General features: G+C 42.1%; 1 protein-coding gene across 4 annotated transcripts in view; it reads right to left on the bottom strand.

Moving 5' to 3' along the window:
* The window catches only part of erg (ETS transcription factor ERG), a 129,093-nt gene that overhangs the window by 84,060 nt on the left and 27,700 nt on the right, over nucleotides 1-17,333 (bottom strand). For all 4 annotated transcript variants that reach the window (XM_060908742.1, XM_060908745.1, XM_060908744.1 and 1 more), the window contains exon 2: nucleotides 1,820-1,904. In XM_060908742.1, the coding sequence (XP_060764725.1) occupies nucleotides 1,820-1,867 (48 nt within the window). In that variant the 5' untranslated portion in view covers nucleotides 1,868-1,904. The remainder of the gene's footprint in view (nucleotides 1-1,819; nucleotides 1,905-17,333) is intronic.

Here is a 17,333-nt window from a genome sequence, read left to right on the forward strand (position 1 = left end):
AACTGGCCTACCTGCAGTCCAGACCTGTCTCCTATTTAAAACATTTGGCACATTATGAAGTAACAAAGAAGACCACTAACTGTTGAGCAACTGAAATTGTATATCAGGCAAGAATGGGACAACATTTCTCTTTCAAAACTACAGCAACTGGTCTCCTCAGTTCCCAAGCATTTACAGTGTTGTTAAAAGTAGAGGTGATGCAACACAGTGGTAAACATGGCCCTGTCCCAACTTTTCTGAAACGTGTTGCTGACCTGAAATTCAAAATGAGCATATATTTTTCAAAAAACAATAACATTTCTCAGTTTCACCATTTGATATGTTGCCTTTGTACTATTTTCAGTGAAATATAGGGTTTCCATGATTTGCAAATCTTCATATTCTGTTTTTATTTACAGTTTACACAGCGTCCCAACTTGTTTGAAATTGGGTTGTACATTTTTAACTCATCAGGTTATATATTTATTGGAAGGACGTTTCTCTTTCAAGTCCACTTGAAGTCAAGTCAAGTCAAGTTTATTTGTATAGCGCTTTTAACAATAAACATTGTCGCAAAGCAGCTTTACAGAATTTGAACGACTTAAAACATGAGCTAATTTTGTCCCTAATCTATCCCCAATGAGCAAGCCTGTGGCGACGGTGGCAAGGAAAAACTCCCTCAGACGACATGAGGAAGAAACCTCGAGAGGAACCAGACTCAAAAGGGAACCCATCCTCATTTGGGCAACAGACAGCATGATTATAACATTAACAGTTTTAACATGAAGACAGTTTCATTGATGTTATAAACTCTTCACTGATGGAAACTTGAGTGCAAAACTGTTCATGACAACTGCAGTCCTAAAGTTAGCAAGTCAACTGTAGTCCTCAGCCGTAAAAGCATTACTGTAAGAGTCCAGAGCGTCCTCCAGGTGCTTGAAGCTGTTTGCTAAACGCACCAATGAACCAACCTCTTTCACACAACAAACAGTTATTTCACATTGCAAGTATCTTTTCCTATAGCACACTGGCAAAAGTGAGAATATCTTCAAATGAAATTCTCTCAAGATCGGAATCTCATTTTGTCAAATTTGTTTTAGGCTAGAAAATGGAGGTGCATATGTGAGATTCAATCAGATTACAACCTTCAAGATCATGAAGCCTGTGGCCAGAAAAAGTGTACAAACGATATCAGGTGTTCTGTAGTCCATGGGTTGAGACTACACTTAAATAACTACATTTTAAAGTATCTTATTGAACACTGCTGGGATTCTGCATCATCTGTATTTCTCAGAGGACACATTAAAAACTGCAACATCCTCATCTCTGTCATAGCTTGACAAACATTTCACGAAGCACAAGCCAGTTTTTACTGTCGGCCCAAACTCTAACCACATGTCAAACAGGAAAACAGATTTCAGTCTGGTGATAGGAAAAATGCACATGGTCCTGGAGATGAAGATGAGCTCGAGATAGCTGAGTTTTGAGACGGACTGGGAATTCCACAAGCACTTATTCAGCTGTGGACCATAGTCAACTCAGACTTCGATTGCAGTGAAGGAAGTATACTTCACGAGAACAACAACTTGGCTGAAGGTTAAGTAAAATAACATTCAGTTGCATCCAAGCATGCTATCACACCTGACCCAGTATGCGCACATTGAATTGTACTCTTTTCCACATCTGCTGTACTCCTCTGCCATTCACAGCATAGCGTGAGATAATGTGAGTGAGCAAGAGAGAGAAATCTGGAGTTTTCAGGGGGTTTTTTTTCGTTGTTGATTTTCATCAGATGATTCTGCATGTGTGTGTGTGTGTGTGTGTGTGTGTGTAAGGATACCTTATGACTGGCTGGATATGGCTCTGGCTCTGTTCCAGTCTGGACCATTTCCCCTGGAAGACATTGAAGATCTCACAACCTCTACCTGGGACATCACACACGCACACATACAAAGAATGCTCAGTATTAATGTGTTGGACACTGATACTGCAATGCACTTGTACTTCTTACGGGTCCATGCAGTAGGTCAGCAACTGCAACTCCAACCCCAGTGAGTGAGGACCTTTCCAAAACTACAACAGTCTCGCAAGTTAAACTTCTATCTATTGTTTGAGAGTCTGGTAGTGTTTGATACTCATCATGGCCAAGACTTTCACTGGCAGTACAAACCAATTATTCACCATTGTTTTTGTGTGACATACAGAGGAATGTTGTAAAAAATGGTGCTAAGCCTGTGTGCAATCTGGAAGTAGTGTGATTCACTATGGTTCAGCTGTGATGAAAAATGCTGTGTTGGTTAGATCTGAAAAGCTCATTGTTGTCACAGTGTTTACAAAGTTTGGTTCTCCATCAGATGTTAAAAAAAAAAAAAACGTGCACAGAACTGTGGTATGCATGGATGTGTGGATGGCAAATGAGCATGTAATGACTCTGTTGGCGAGATTCTAATAGCTGTGGCCAGCTAAGCGCACAATATGCATCAGACAGTCTGGGGCAGAGCGTCTGACTCTGAAAGTCCAAACAGTGTTTATTTTTAGCAGTTGATGCCCAAATTGTGTTTACTTTTGTTTATTATTTATATTAGGAGCACTGCCAGTATGTTGGAGAGAGTGCATGCTTCATCAGCATCCTCACCTGGCAGGGAACTACGGTGGAAATGAGGCCTAGCATGTGTGTGTGTGTGTGTGTTTGGCTATGGAAGGGATGAGGCTCAGAGTACAGAGTGCGGTTGGACAGGGACAACGAGGCAGGTTTGAAACTGTCCAGTCATTGATCTCGTCTCCACTAAATGGTAGACGCATTAAAGTAGGCAGTGCTGTAGCATGAGCCAGATGATGTCAGGCAGCCTTTCTTCCTCAGTGGACATTCTGTGGTGTCTGGTTTCACTGTCTTGCCCTCATTTTAGTCTCCTATCTGTCCCATTTCTCTCTGTTGAGGTTATCACAATAAAGTGCACCGAGGTTAAAAATAACACAAAGAGAATTCCAGAAGACTCACAAAACTTAAGGAAGGTTCCAGAACACCCACTGGAGGACGCAGTGCAAACATTCACAGGCAGAAAAGTCTCTGAAGCTTGGTATCCCAATCTATTCCTACATATAACACACTATACTGTATAGTATTAAAGATGAGGCCTGTTTGGACAGGATCGAATCTTCCCCTCCGATTATGAATGCTTAGCGAATTGTGGTTTCACTTCTAAATACACTGACGGTTGCTGCTGCTTGTTAGTTTGACATCATTTCTAGACTACTACGATTTATACAGACAACTCTGTCATGTCTTTTTTATCCACAGAAGCTGAGTGGGAAACAGACTGCCAGCCAGCTCGACTGTGCCATAACACGCAGCTTCATTTTCCTAATAGCGGTTCATGATTGACAAGCTAAGCTTAGTACATGTGAGAAAGTAAGGCACGGTCAGCTAGGAGCTACAGCAGGCTTCGTTTGGTTTAAAAGGGAAACCAATCCTGCAGCGTTGTAGTTTGTTCCGAACTCAGACATTACTACAGACCTTGGTGCTATTCAAAACTTCAGAAATTCAAAGTTATGCACACAAGGTGGATTTTTACCTCAATTATGCAGATTTCTGAACCTGAACCTTTCTTGTGCCCATTTTTCCTGTGCAATAGCTCCTTGAATGAGGAGCGGTTTAAAGTTTAGTGCCACTGTCTAACAATTTAATCTAAATATGGTACAGCGTGCTAAAGTTTAGGTTTTGGGCTGTAAATACAGCACACACATAACAATTCGAACGGCATTCAAGTCCAATAATACATACATAAATAGGACACTAATTAATATGACATTACTTAATAGTATTGTCCCTTTAAATTATACAAAAAAAAATTCACACGGACATCAACATCAGCGAGGACAATTTTTTTTTTTTACAAATAAAGCTATGAGGGGCGGCACGGTGGTGTAGTGGTTAGCGCTGTTGCTTCACAGCAAGAAGGTCCGGGTTCGAGCCCCGTGGCCGGCGAGGGCCTTTCTGTGCGGAGTTTGCATGTTCTCCCCGTGTCCGCGAGGGTTTCCTCCGGGTGCTCCGGTTTCCCCCACAGTCCAAAGACATGCAGGTTAGGTTAACTGGTGACTCTAAATTGACCGTAGGTGTGAATGTGAGTGTGAATGGTTGTCTGTGTCTATGTGTCAGCCCTGCGATGACCTGGCGACTTGTCCAGGGTGTACCCCGCCTTTCTCCCGTAGTCAGCTGGGATAGGCTCCAGCTTGCCTGCGACCCTGTAGAAGGATAAAGCGGCTAGAGATAATGAGATGAGATGAGATGAGATGAGATGAGATGAGATGAGATGAGATGAGCCTTTCGATTTCATAAAATCGGTGAAATTTAGTTCCCTCTGAAATTTGGTCACTGTGATGTACGTTTATTTCTGTAATATCTAAAAAAACAGGCCATTCTGTGGCTGGGAAGTTATTTAATTTGAGGGATTCTCTAGTAAATAATGTGTATGAAATCACTTGCTTCGCGCAGTCAAGCAGACAGAGGAAGTCCGTGTGCACATGCGCAGGTTTACCTGCTTCTTCTTTTGGGTTTTACGGCAGCTGGCATCCAGTGTTGCATTACTGCCATATACAGGTTTACCTTGATCGTGCACTAACAGTTCCATCATTCTGTCGCTAAACGAACAGCTGATCACACCGAGGAGCTCGCTGACTGACGATATTTATTAGTTTGGTCCTGCGTTTCCTTTCCTTCGCAACATAACATCTTTTCTTCTTGCTTTCCGTTACTGTAGTCACTCTTTCATGCTTCATTCGCACCCTCCATTTTTCTCTCCTCTTTCAAATTTGTATCCCACAATGCCTCTATTCACGTCTGGTGCTGGATCAAGTGCTATTTTATAAGCTGCTGAATAATGAGGGTGTAAGCCATATACTGTTAAATGAAACCAAATTTGCAGAGATTAATGTGATAATTAATGTCTCTTGTGTTTTGTTATATTATATTATATTATATTATATTATATTATATTATATTATATTATATTATATTATATTATATTATATTATCTCATCTCATCTCATTATCTCTAGCCGCTTTATCCTGTTCTACAGGGTCGCAGGCAAGCTGGAGCCTATCCCAGCTGACTATGGGTAAAAGGCGGGGTACACACTGGACAAGTCGCCAGGTCATCACAGGGCTGACACATAGACACAGACAACCATTCACACTCACATTCACACCTACGCTCAATTTAGAGTCACCAGTTAACCTAACCTGCATGTCTTTGGACTGTGGGGGAAACCGGAGCACCCGGAGGAAACCCACGCGGACACGGGGAGAACATGCAAACTCCACACAGAAAGGCCCTCGCTGGCCCCGGGGCTCGAACCCGGACCTTCTTGCTGTGAGGTGACAGCGCTAACCACTACACCACCGTGCCGCCCATATTATATTATATTATTCATTCATTCATTCATTCATTATCTCTAGCCGCTTTATCCTGTTCTACAGGGTCGCAGGCAAGCTGGAGTCTATCCCAGCTGACTACGGGTGAAAGGCGGGGTACACCCTGGACAAGTCGCCAGGTCATCACAGGGCTGACACATAGACACAGACAACCATTCACACTCACATTCACACCTACGGTCAATTTAGAGTCACCAGTTAACCTAACCTGCATGTCTTTGGACTGTGGGGGAAACCGGAGCACCCGGAGGAAACCCAGGCAGACACGGGGAGAACATGCAAACTCCGCACAGAAAGGCCCTCGCCGGCCACGGGGCTCAAACCCGGACCTTCTTGCTGTGAGGCGACAGCGCTAACCACTACACCACCGTGCCGCCCATATTATATTATATTATATTATATTATATTATATTATATTATATTATATTATATTATATTATATTATATTATATTATATTATATTTAAGGAGAGGAAGACAGCTGTGCGCAGGATTGGGGAGGCAGCAGAGAGAGCCTCATGCTGGTTGTGGTTTAAGAGGGAGGAGGGGGGCTGGAGGCCTGGAGCTGATGGGCAGTGACCTGGCCACCACTGCTGACCCGCCAGCTGGAGGGTGTAGCGTTTAAGGGTCGAAACACCCCGTGAAGGTTGGGCACCGTCTGACAACATCGGCTCCAGGCCAAAAGCCTCAGTCACTTTAGAGAGTGGCTGTATGTATGGCATCACGTGATGTATAAAACAAGTATTATATTATATTATATTATATTATATTATATTATATTATATTATATTATATTATATTATATTATATTATATTATATTATATTATATTTGACAGCAAAGAAAAAAGGTACTATGCTTCTTCAGTCTGCATTTTCTATCCCTGATTTTTTCAGGCTTAAAGGCAAATGTTTGTGTTGAAAGCCAGTGAGCTAAATGTTACTGAAAAACCTAAAAACCAAGAAAAAATCTGACAACCACAGAGGTGTGAACTACATGCAGATGATTTGCATAATCTGAATGAGGTGCCCAGAAAATTAACTTCAGCGTATAACCCATTTCTGATTACACATACAGTACATGAAGAAGAAAAGGAAGCCTTTATTTGTCACATGCACACTCAAGCACAGTGAAATTCGTCCTCTGCATTTAACCCATCTGAAGCAGTGAACACACACACATACCCAGAGCAGTGGGCAGCTATGCTACAGCGCTCAGGGAGCAGTTGGGGGTTCAGTGCCTTGCTCAAAGGCACTTAACCGCATGTCTTTGGACTGTGTGGGAAGCTGGAGCACCCGGAGGAAACCCACACAGACACGGGGAGAACATACAGAAAGGCCCCCGTCGGCCACTGGGCTCGAACCCAGAACCTTCTTGCTGTGAGGTGACAGTGCTAACCACTCCACCACCGTTCCGCCCATTACATCAATCACATTTCCCGATTGATGGAACTTTTGGAATTAAATTGCTATGAATAAACTATGAACTATGAATATGACTCTTAATGTGTAGAACTGACAGTCATATTTACTAATATTTACTGTTGTAATATTAGTGTAACTCAGTGCTGTATTGGTAGTTAAATGGTCAAGTGCTACATGCCTGACCAACTAAATGTTGCATTCGGGGGGGGGGTCACTTTGTTAAATGTTATACATGTGTTATTATCAAAGGCTTTATTTATCAGGTGTATCAGGGCAAGAGAGAGGTGTGTGTGTGTGTGTGTGTGTGTGTGTGTGTGTGTGTGTGTGTGTGTGTGTGTGTGTGTGTGTGAGCATTTGGTGAATTAATGTGAAGCTAAATGAGTATAAAATGCGTATAAATGGTAGCATGCTTGGTGCTTATATGGCATTTATTTTTATTGTTGATAGTGAGAACATTAACGTACTTAGTACCGGTATGTTATTAAACTCTGTGTGAGGGCGAATAAGGCAATTATCTCCTTTTTTTTTTTTTTACCAATTCTACAATTGTTCATAATTTTACAGAACAGATTTATTTTCAAAGCAACATTAGGAGCAGAGAACATGTGAAAAGGTTTATGTTTTTCAAATCTCTTGCATATCCCCCCCCCCCCAATTCTTTCATTAGTTGGAGAAAATGCTGCCACAGCATTTTAATTCCATGAGTCCAACTGAGCATTTAGTAACAATTTAATTTTTAACAACCCACCCACATGCATGTAAAATGTCAGACCTATTTAAAAAAGATTTCTATTTATGATACTGATAGACAAGATTAAACTGCTCACGTGGTACCTAATCACTTGCATTTTTTCCGCACTTTGTTTAAAAAATTCATACTATACATTTTAAACTGAGCTTTCGCTGTAACATACCGTAGCATGGTGTGTGCGCGCACGTGTTTTCTTGTGTCTGTGTGTGTTTTCAAGTGTGTGGTCTTATCAGACTGCTTTAATAGTCCTTAAAGAATTACCCCACTTAGCAAATTAGGTACATATGGTTGTGTGGTTGTGTGCAGCTCTATGGTTTGTAGTTCACTTTCAGGACTATTTTAGTACATGAGCACTCCCCAGCTTTGTATGCTGCACTTGTATGTGCGGTTAGCTTGTGGTATATAATCTAATCCTGTACTGATATATATGGCTACATTAAAATGGATCCACTACCAAGACTGCTGCAGTTCAGCTGTAATTCAAAAAATCTTTTTAAACATTGCATGACATCGTCAGGGAGAGATGCAGACATACTCACACACACACACACACACACACACACACACACACACACACACACACACACATAATGAAGCACAGTTCATCTGAACACATGATCCACTGTAAAGTATCCGATCACAAATTCAACTATTTTCTCGTGTGTGCTGTTTTCTCACAGAGCAAGAGTAGTTGATTTTTTTTCTCTTTTTCCCCCAATTCAATAAATTATTTTATGTAATGATCTGCCCTTGTGGTTTTTTTCCCCCCCTAGGCTTGTAATGCAGTTTCGTTTGGTTGTTGTTTGTTTTAAGGGGTTTCTCCCTTTAGTCTCCACTTCAGGAGTTGAAATGCATGCTCAGTTGGATTAAGGTCTGGTGATTGACTTTGCCAGTCTACAACCTTCCACTTTTTTCCCCCTGATGAAGTCCTTTGTGTGTATTGGATTTGGCAGTGTGTTTTGGCTCATTGTTTTACCGCATGGCGACGTTCCTCTCAATTAGGTTGGATGCATGTCTCTGCAAATTAACAGACAAAATGTTTCTGTTGACTTCTGAACCCATGCTGAATGATTACCATCATGAGTTACATCATCAATAAAGATTAGTGAGCCCCTTCCAGAAGGAGTCATGCAAGCAAAGGCTATGACGCTGCCTCCACCATGTTTGATCGATGAGCTTGTATGCTTTGGATCATGCACAGATCCTTTCTTTCTCCACACTTTGGCCTTTCCATCACTTTGGTAGAGGTTAATCTTGGTTCCAGAAATTCTGTGGTTCACTTCTGTATTTCTTTGTGAATTACAGTGAATGGATTTCATCTTGTGGTATGGCTTTTATATTCCTGCTTTTGAAGTCTTCTTCAAATGGTGGACCGTGATACCTTCACCCCTGCCATATGGAAGTTGTTGATGATGTCACTGACTGGTGTTTTTGGGTTTTTCTTCACAACTCTCACAGTGTTACTGTCATCAACTGCTGTTGCTTTCCTTGGCCAACCTGTTCCATGTCTGGTTGTTAGTACACCAGTGGTTTCTTTCTTTCTTTTTTTTTTCAGGATATTCCAAATTGCTATCTTGGCTATGCCCAGTGCTGGTCTTCATGTTGGTTTACCCTTTTTAACAACAAATGCAGTGTTCACAGGTGAAGCCCAGGGCTCAAACCAAGAGTAGGCATTCGGAGCTATTAAATGTTTAAACAATCAATCAATCTAACAGGGCGTACCTCGGGAACAAGTAACACCTGACAGTCGCGTGTTCCAATATTTTTGATCACTCAAAGAAGGGGTGGGTGCCATGTTTAACACATCCATTATCCGTAACTGCTTATCCTGTGCAGGGTCACAGGCAAGCCGGAGCCTATCCCAGCTGACTATGTACAAGAGGCAGGGTACACCCTGGACAAGTTGCCAGATCATCACAGGGCTGACACATACAGACAAACAACCATTCACACTCACATTCACACCTACGGTCAATTTAGAGCCACCAGTTAACCTAACTTGCATGTCTTTGGCCTGTGGGGGAAAACCAGAGCACCCAGAGGAAACCCACGCAGACACCATGCAAGCTCCACACAGAAAGGCCCCCATCGGCCACTGGGCTCAAACCCAGAACCTTCTTGCTGTGAGGCAACAGTGCTATCCACTACACCACTGTGGTGGTGTAAACATATAAATATAGGGCGGCTATGTTTAACACATCTAGATGTAAATATCAGGAAATGAAACTCCAAACTTTCCCAGTGAGACATTTCTATTGCTGAGTTTATATTTAAGTTTGAAACAAAGTCCGTCATGTACAGTCACTGTCAGTCAACACAGACAAAATCTGGGCTTTCCAGCGAACATAAATGTATTGCTCGACAGCTTTTTCATGCAAATGCCGTCACAAATGGATTTTTTGGCGAGGGATTTTTGTGCAGTATTTTATAAAATTATTTATTTTACAGATCTAGTCAAACAAATAATAAAAATATAGGATGAATGATGTCATTTGTGTATTTTATTAGAATGAAATGGGGGGGGGGGTCATTTTTGTCTGTCCAGGTTTTTTTTTTTCCACTAACTGGTGTAAAAACCGAGCTATTAGTTACTTAGATAACTGGAATCCATCTATAAATTTATTAGTTTCTCTTCTCATAACTGGTTCATGAATCTTGAATTACTTGTGGCTCTCCTTCATCATAGTATCCTTTCCAGTTGTGGGGTTTGAGCCAGAGAGTCAAAGGAACTGGCACGGGTCTATAACTACAGGCTTCTGTTTTCATACTACATGTCCACTCTCATAGGTCAGTGCCTTGAAAAGACCTACCAAGCATCAGAGAATGAAACTCTGAGTCATCTTGTAGGTAATAACGTGTTGTGCCATTACATACTTGGAACAAAAAAGACATCATTGTGTTTGTTGGACACAGATAAACCAAACCTAATATTAGGAAAATGGCAGATATTCACAAGACTTTCCCTCAGCTTGAGGAAAAATGGGTAGCTACATTGAAATGATAGTACAACTAATTGCATGTTAATTAGTTAATTCTCAATCAAATTTAAATGTATGTCTTTTCTGCATGTGTGTATATAATGTGTGTTTAAATGAACCGACTGTGATACATTGTACATACATAATCACAATGAATTGTATTACGTTTTTGAAACGTATCTTGGTACAGTCTCACTCGTAAAAAGTACACTGAATTTTAATTTGACTGCAAACTGCGGTATTTTATTTTTCAATAAATAATTAGGAGTAGACAAGTATACTGACATCTAAAAAAAAATACTGCAGTGAAAACACTAACAGGTTTACATATGCAATGAATATTGCTGTTGAATGTTTTGCACACCTGCAAGTGCACATGTTCTGAGCATAATAGCAGAGTTTAGTCTTCATGGTAAGCTACAATAAATAACATCATTACTGTTCATCTGACTCCACCAAACACGTTCGTGAGATATTTCAAGAGCCAAATTATTCAGACTTTCCAAAAGTTAGCCACAATCCTCCCTCATTTCAAGTGAAAACATTTGAAAAGAGAGAAGGAGGTCCCAGCACACAGTCTGTCAAGCCACGTGAAAGAAAGCAAATTCAAGCACTAACCAAGCTCACTTTTTTTTTTTTGTCATCCCATTTCACAGAAGATCTGTGACCGGAGCCCAGTGAAGTTTCCAGGAAAAAACGTTTGATGGCCAAGCGGATTAATTTATTTCTGAAAAATGCTGCACTGTTTTTGCACAAAACACTCACCCCTGACACTGACACTTGAGACTACCAAGTCCTACTGCTCTAACCAACCCAAGTGGAACAAAAATAAACATCTAAAATCAACTCAAATTTTAGCACAAAACTAACTCAAACTTTATCATAGGCCAACTCAAACTTTACCATAAACCAACTCAAACATTTGCACAAAATCAACTCAAACTTTAACACAGACCAATTAATAAGCATTAATCAACTCAAACGTTCATATAGACTGACTCAAATGTTAGAACAAATCAACAGGAAACTTTAATATAGACTAAGTAATGTTAACGCAGATCAACTCAAACTTTATCATAGGCTAATTCAAACTTTAGCACAAGCCAATTCAAACTTAACACAGACCAAATCATACTCTAGCATAAATCAACTCAAACTTTAACACAGACTAGTGTGACAGCAGCACCTAAAGCAGCCCATTTATCACTCCTCACCTCACCACGCCGCTGGTGCTGAATGGACAGCTCCCCTTCAACACCGATCTTTTGGAGAGCAGAGCAGTGCGTTGCCGCGGAGTGGAGCCACACAAGCAGTCCCAGCTAAAGCCAGTTAAGTGGCACCTCCCTTCACCCTCCTGCAGAACATAGGTGAGTATAAGAAGTCACCGCCAACACCAAGACAAGTCAGTCGGGTTTTGGTGTAGCTACACTGCTCAGCACCCTCACACTCCATCATGGAATCCCTACTCCAGCACCTCTTCAAAGCCAATCTCCAACAGCAACATGTCACTCAAGAGCTGGCTTGAGGACTGCAAGTTATAACCCAAGAGCTTCTGCAACAGAGAGCCGTTACTGGGACTCTTCCCCTTCAATTGTCTGACCCTTGACAGGAAGCTCTGCACCTGCTCTCGAAGCTAGGGCCTTCCAATGGCATAGAGGCATTCCTTGATGTGTTTGAGCAACCGACGCATTGGGAAGGCTAGCCTGAAGAAGAGTGGGCCTACAGCCTAGCTCCCCTGCTAACTGGTGAGGCCAAAATTACTTACTAGAGTATGCTCTTCCATACGCTCTTCCTCAGGATCTGCTGAGGACTAGACTCTCCTAAAAGGAAACATTTTGGCCCGGTGTGAACTCTCTTTTTGTCAGGTAGTGGGGGGAGTTTTACTGCTGGAAGTACCAGCCTAATCTCCCTCCCCAGATGCAAATGGATACTGATCCAGACCATGAAGTGCTGGCTGTAGCCCAACCTACACTCTGCCACCCAGATTGCAGAGAGGGTCATTCTGAACTAGTTTCTTCATTCCCTTCCTGCAGCCCAGTTCATGGCCATCAGCATGAAAGCCCCAAGACACCAAAAAAGCTGGCGGAAGCCCTAGAATGCACCTTAGCCACATTGGAGATCACCAAGCCTGAGACCCCCAAGACCTCAGGACTCCTGGCAGCCTCCCTGATCCTCAGCATGTTGTAAAGCCAGGCAGCAGCAATGCCCTGCCAAAAGGACCTCGGGCTCTACACCCTATGGTGAGTCCATGGCAACTGCTCCCGAGTCTACGACCCTGGGCCCAGCAAGAAAACCCTGGCTGATGTGCTGTGAGGTACATTCAATCCCTGACATCAACCTCCCCAACATCCAAGTCTAACTAGACAGACAGCCTGTCAGTGCCCTCTTGGACTCGGGGAGCACCATCACCCTAGCCCAACCCACTATATTTCCCAGCACAATAAACAACAATGATATTGTCAAGGTCACACACATGCATGGGGACACATGAGAGGTGGCTGCCACCAAAGTATGAGTGAGCAGGATAGAGATGAGTGGGTTCTTCTCATACGAATGATACCTTATTTGCCTATGCCACTCATAATAGTTTGTGACTGGCCAGGATTCCTAGCAGAGCTGCTGCCCAGCCAGAAAGGAGAGCACCCAAAGCCACCCAGGAGGGATAGGCATCATTCTACTCGGCCCCAAACACTTTGGCTGGCTGGAGACCAACAAGAGCCCACAGGTGAGATGGTCAAAAGTGAGTCTAACATCCTGGCTAACCCACTCTCTCATGTGTATACACAGGTGACCTGAGAGTGGAATTTCAGCCGGGAGCAGAAGGAATACCAGGTGCATCTGGTAGAGTGCGAACACCAAGGGCCTGGATAAGCTCATACTTCCTAGTCAACAAAGGGCTCCTGCATTACCACACTGAGTGATGCGGCCAATCAGACCCTAAAGAGGATGCTGCAACAAGCCATTGATGAAGAGGGGCAAAACTGGGACCTCCTCCTTCCTTATGTCCTCTTTGTCATGAGGGAAATGCCGCAGGCCTCCACAGGGTTCACTTCCACTGAGCTCCTGTTTGGAAGACGGCCCTGGGGCTTGCTCGACATAGCAAAAGAGGCCTGGGAAGAACAGTCATTGCCCTTTAATGCAGTCATTAAGTATGTGCAGAAGATGTAACAGCACATCAACAAGCCAGCCCCAATCATCCACCGGCACATGTTTGATACCCAGGCAGAGTAGAACAGGGTGTATAACATGAGTTCCAACCAGGCGAACACGAGCTCCTACTGCTACCAACGGTGAACTGTAAATTTCTCACCCACTCGCAGGGACCCTACCAGAGGGGAACCGTTAGGGCCTTCTAGGCCTTCAGAGAAGACCCAAACATATCAGCATTTCAAATATTATGTTTAATTTATTTCATTCTTTAATTTATTTCATGTTTTCATAATTTCATTCTAGTTATTCTCTTCTAATTCTAATTTGGCCTCATTTTTCTATCAAATTTGTTCAGAAGTGAAAGGGTTACTGTCCTGAAAATATTAAAATAGAGTTATCCAATGAGATTTTTTATTTGTTGTCTCTAGGCAGAGAAGAGTTTAGAGCTGGCTCACTCATTGGTTAGGACTTCATTGCTGGAACAGAAGGCCATGGCAGTGTAGGTTTATGTAGGAAGTGACAGATGAATCAACCAATCAGATTTTGATTTATAGTGGGAGGGACCAAAAATGTATCACCCTAGGCCTTCTCAAAGGCCAATGCTAGCTTAACCATGAGTTGTTTATCAGTAGTGTAAGCGAATGTTAATAAAGTAGCACAGGCTAACGACTGAGAAACTAAGATTTCTGTCTCCAGACTCCTCTTCCATGCACGCTTGCCACAGTATTTCTCACTCATACTTAAAGTGCCATTCCACCATTGGATGTATTCTTTGGCATAAAATACAATATATTTTATGACAACATGACTAGACAGAGAAATCTTTTAACTTCAAAATGATATATCAAACATAATTTTTTGACAACGACAAGTATATTAATTTTGCGACCAAAGTCACCTACCCTTTTAATTTCTGCGCGGTAGTGAAACGTGATGTCATCGGCAGGTTCCCCTTCTTGTGTACCACGTCACGTGTGACGTGGCACAGATTATCAGCAATGGCGGATAGAACGCGATTTCCACTTGTCGATTGCTGTGCCGATATTCACCATCGACTGTCTCCTTTGGGCATCACTTGCTATTTTCCTTCGCTTCTTTTCCGAAGCTGACAATCGCGTTCTATCCGCCATTGCTGATAATCTGTGCCACGTCACACGTGACGTGGTACACAAGAAGGGGAACCTGCCGATGACATCACAATATATTACAATAGATTGTATTTTATGCCAAAAAAATACATCCAATGGTGGAATGGCACTTTAAGTATTCATTTCCCTATATACTTAGTTATATTTAAAATCAACATCAAGAATTACACACAGTGGAGCGACCTGGCAGCCTGCTGCTAATCCTTTGCAAAATCCTTTGCCCTGCTGCTTTTTTGGTGTGTCTGGCTAAGTTTTGGCTGAGCTCAAGTCCCGGCTCTAATAGTCATGGTAATATAGCGCTTTTAATAGTAGAAATTGTCGCAAAGCAGCTTTACAGAAAATTAAAGACTTTAAACATATGAACTAATTTTAGCCCGAGTAAATTTATTTATCCTTAATGAACAAGTCTGAGATCGTCCTCCAGCAGTAATCAAGCAGTGCGTGCTCATGTGTTTTGGAAGGAGCACTGAAGAGATGAGGCTGGATTTTTCAGTTGGATCTTTTTGAAATCTCGTATACTCTTGCTGGTTTTGTCAAAATTACCTACCCTGTTTTTAAAGACATGCCGAGTTTCCCAAAAGCATTGTAGCACAAAGATAACTGTTAAATGGTAGACCGAGCAGCACAATGAACACTTTGTCTCCTAGTTAAGATGCTCTTAGTGTTAAGAGGCTTTTGGGAAACCTACCAATGTTCAGTGTTGGCTAAAGTGCTGCACAGTAAAATCAAGTTATAATTAATCTGAGTTTAGAAAGAAATTTCATATAAAACAGAAATTTCAGTGCTTGATAAAAATATATTCTGAACATAATGTGCATTGGATTAAAAGTTCCTCATATTAAAAAGCAAGCAAATCCGAATAATTTCTCAGAAAATCCCATTTACCTGTTCACTTTCACTGCAATTAAATGCAAAGAGATCAAGTTTGTGTGAGATGAAGGTCAGGTCAGTTTGCAGAATTTTGGGAAGGTGCAATCAGAAGCAAACACATAACAGGATATGTGCGACACCCTTTGAGGTGGGCGAAAAAGTGAATGACTCAGTTTTGTTTGTATGACAAAATCGTACAAAGACATACACCAGAAAAACAACAAAGTTAATCTCATCTCCAGCTTCTCTGGGAGCTTCGAAGCTTCCGTACCCAAATTGTTAAAACAGGACAAGCAAACCCACAGGAAACAGAGTCCATTGAAATAAATTCTAAGGTCAATGGAAATAAATGTTTTCAGTGAATCAGACTGATGAAGCTGTTGGCCATTTATGCCAATAACATTTTTAAAAATAAATTTTACTGTCTGAGACCACCACACATGTATATCCTTAGTTGGGCCACCTTCTTAATGCCTCAGCCAGTCCACCCCTTTAAAGGAACAGTCCACCGTACTTCCATAATGAAATATGCTCTTATCTGAATTGAGACGAGCTGCTCCGTACCTCTCCGAGCTTTGCGCGACCTCCCAGTCAGTCAGACGCAGTCAGACGCGCTGTCACTCCTGTTAGCAATGTAGCTAGGCTCAGTATGGCCAATGGTATTTTTTGGGGCTGTAGTTAGATGCGACCAAACTCTTCCGCGTTTTTCCTGTTTACATAGGTTTATATGACCAGTGATATGAAACAAGTTCAGTTACACAAATTGAAACGTGGCGATTTTCTATGCTATGGAAAGTCCGCACTATAATGACAGGCGTACTAACACCTTCTGCGCGCTTCGGCAGCGCATTGATATCTGAGCTCCGTATCAATGCGCTGTCGAAGCGCGCAGAAGGTGTTAGTACGCCTGTCATTATAATGCGGACTTTCCATAGCATAGAAAATCGCTACGTTTCAATTTGTGTAACTGAACTTGTTTCATATCACTGGTCATATAAACCTATGTAAACAGGAAAAACGCGGAAGAGTTTGGTCGCATCTAACTACAGCCCCAAAAAATACCATTGGCCATACTGAGCCTAGCTACATTGCTAACAGGAGTGACAGCGCGTCTGACTGCGTCTGACTGACTGGGAGGTCGCGCAAAGCTCGGAGAGGTACGGAGCAGCTCGTCTCAATTCAGATAAGAGCATATTTCATTATGGAAGTACGGTGGACTGTTCCTTTAATGCCTCTGTACTCCCCTTGGAGTAAGTTTGAGAAATGGTCGATGGGTGAGTCCTCTGCCTTGACCAACACAAGGAAGACTCACATTCAGTAGATTCCTGTGGCTTAGGAGCCATTTAATTCCTTTGCATTCAATTCTGACTCATCCAGCCCACCAGACTAACTACAGCCCTTAAAGATAGACTGCCTTTCAGATTTTTCAAGTGTAGGCCATAAAAACAATTTTCCCCCACACCCAATTACTTTTGTTTAGTGGACTGAAAGCTACTAAATTCGAATCACAGACTTCCAATTTTATTAGGTTTTCTTTAAATAGAACAATTTAAACAATTGTGGCCGTAAATTCATCGCTATTTTTTCTTGCTTCACCATGACGC

This window comes from Neoarius graeffei, chromosome 25 (genome assembly GCF_027579695.1).
Source record: "Neoarius graeffei isolate fNeoGra1 chromosome 25, fNeoGra1.pri, whole genome shotgun sequence".
In the NCBI taxonomy this organism is placed as follows: Eukaryota; Metazoa; Chordata; class Actinopteri; order Siluriformes; family Ariidae; genus Neoarius; species Neoarius graeffei.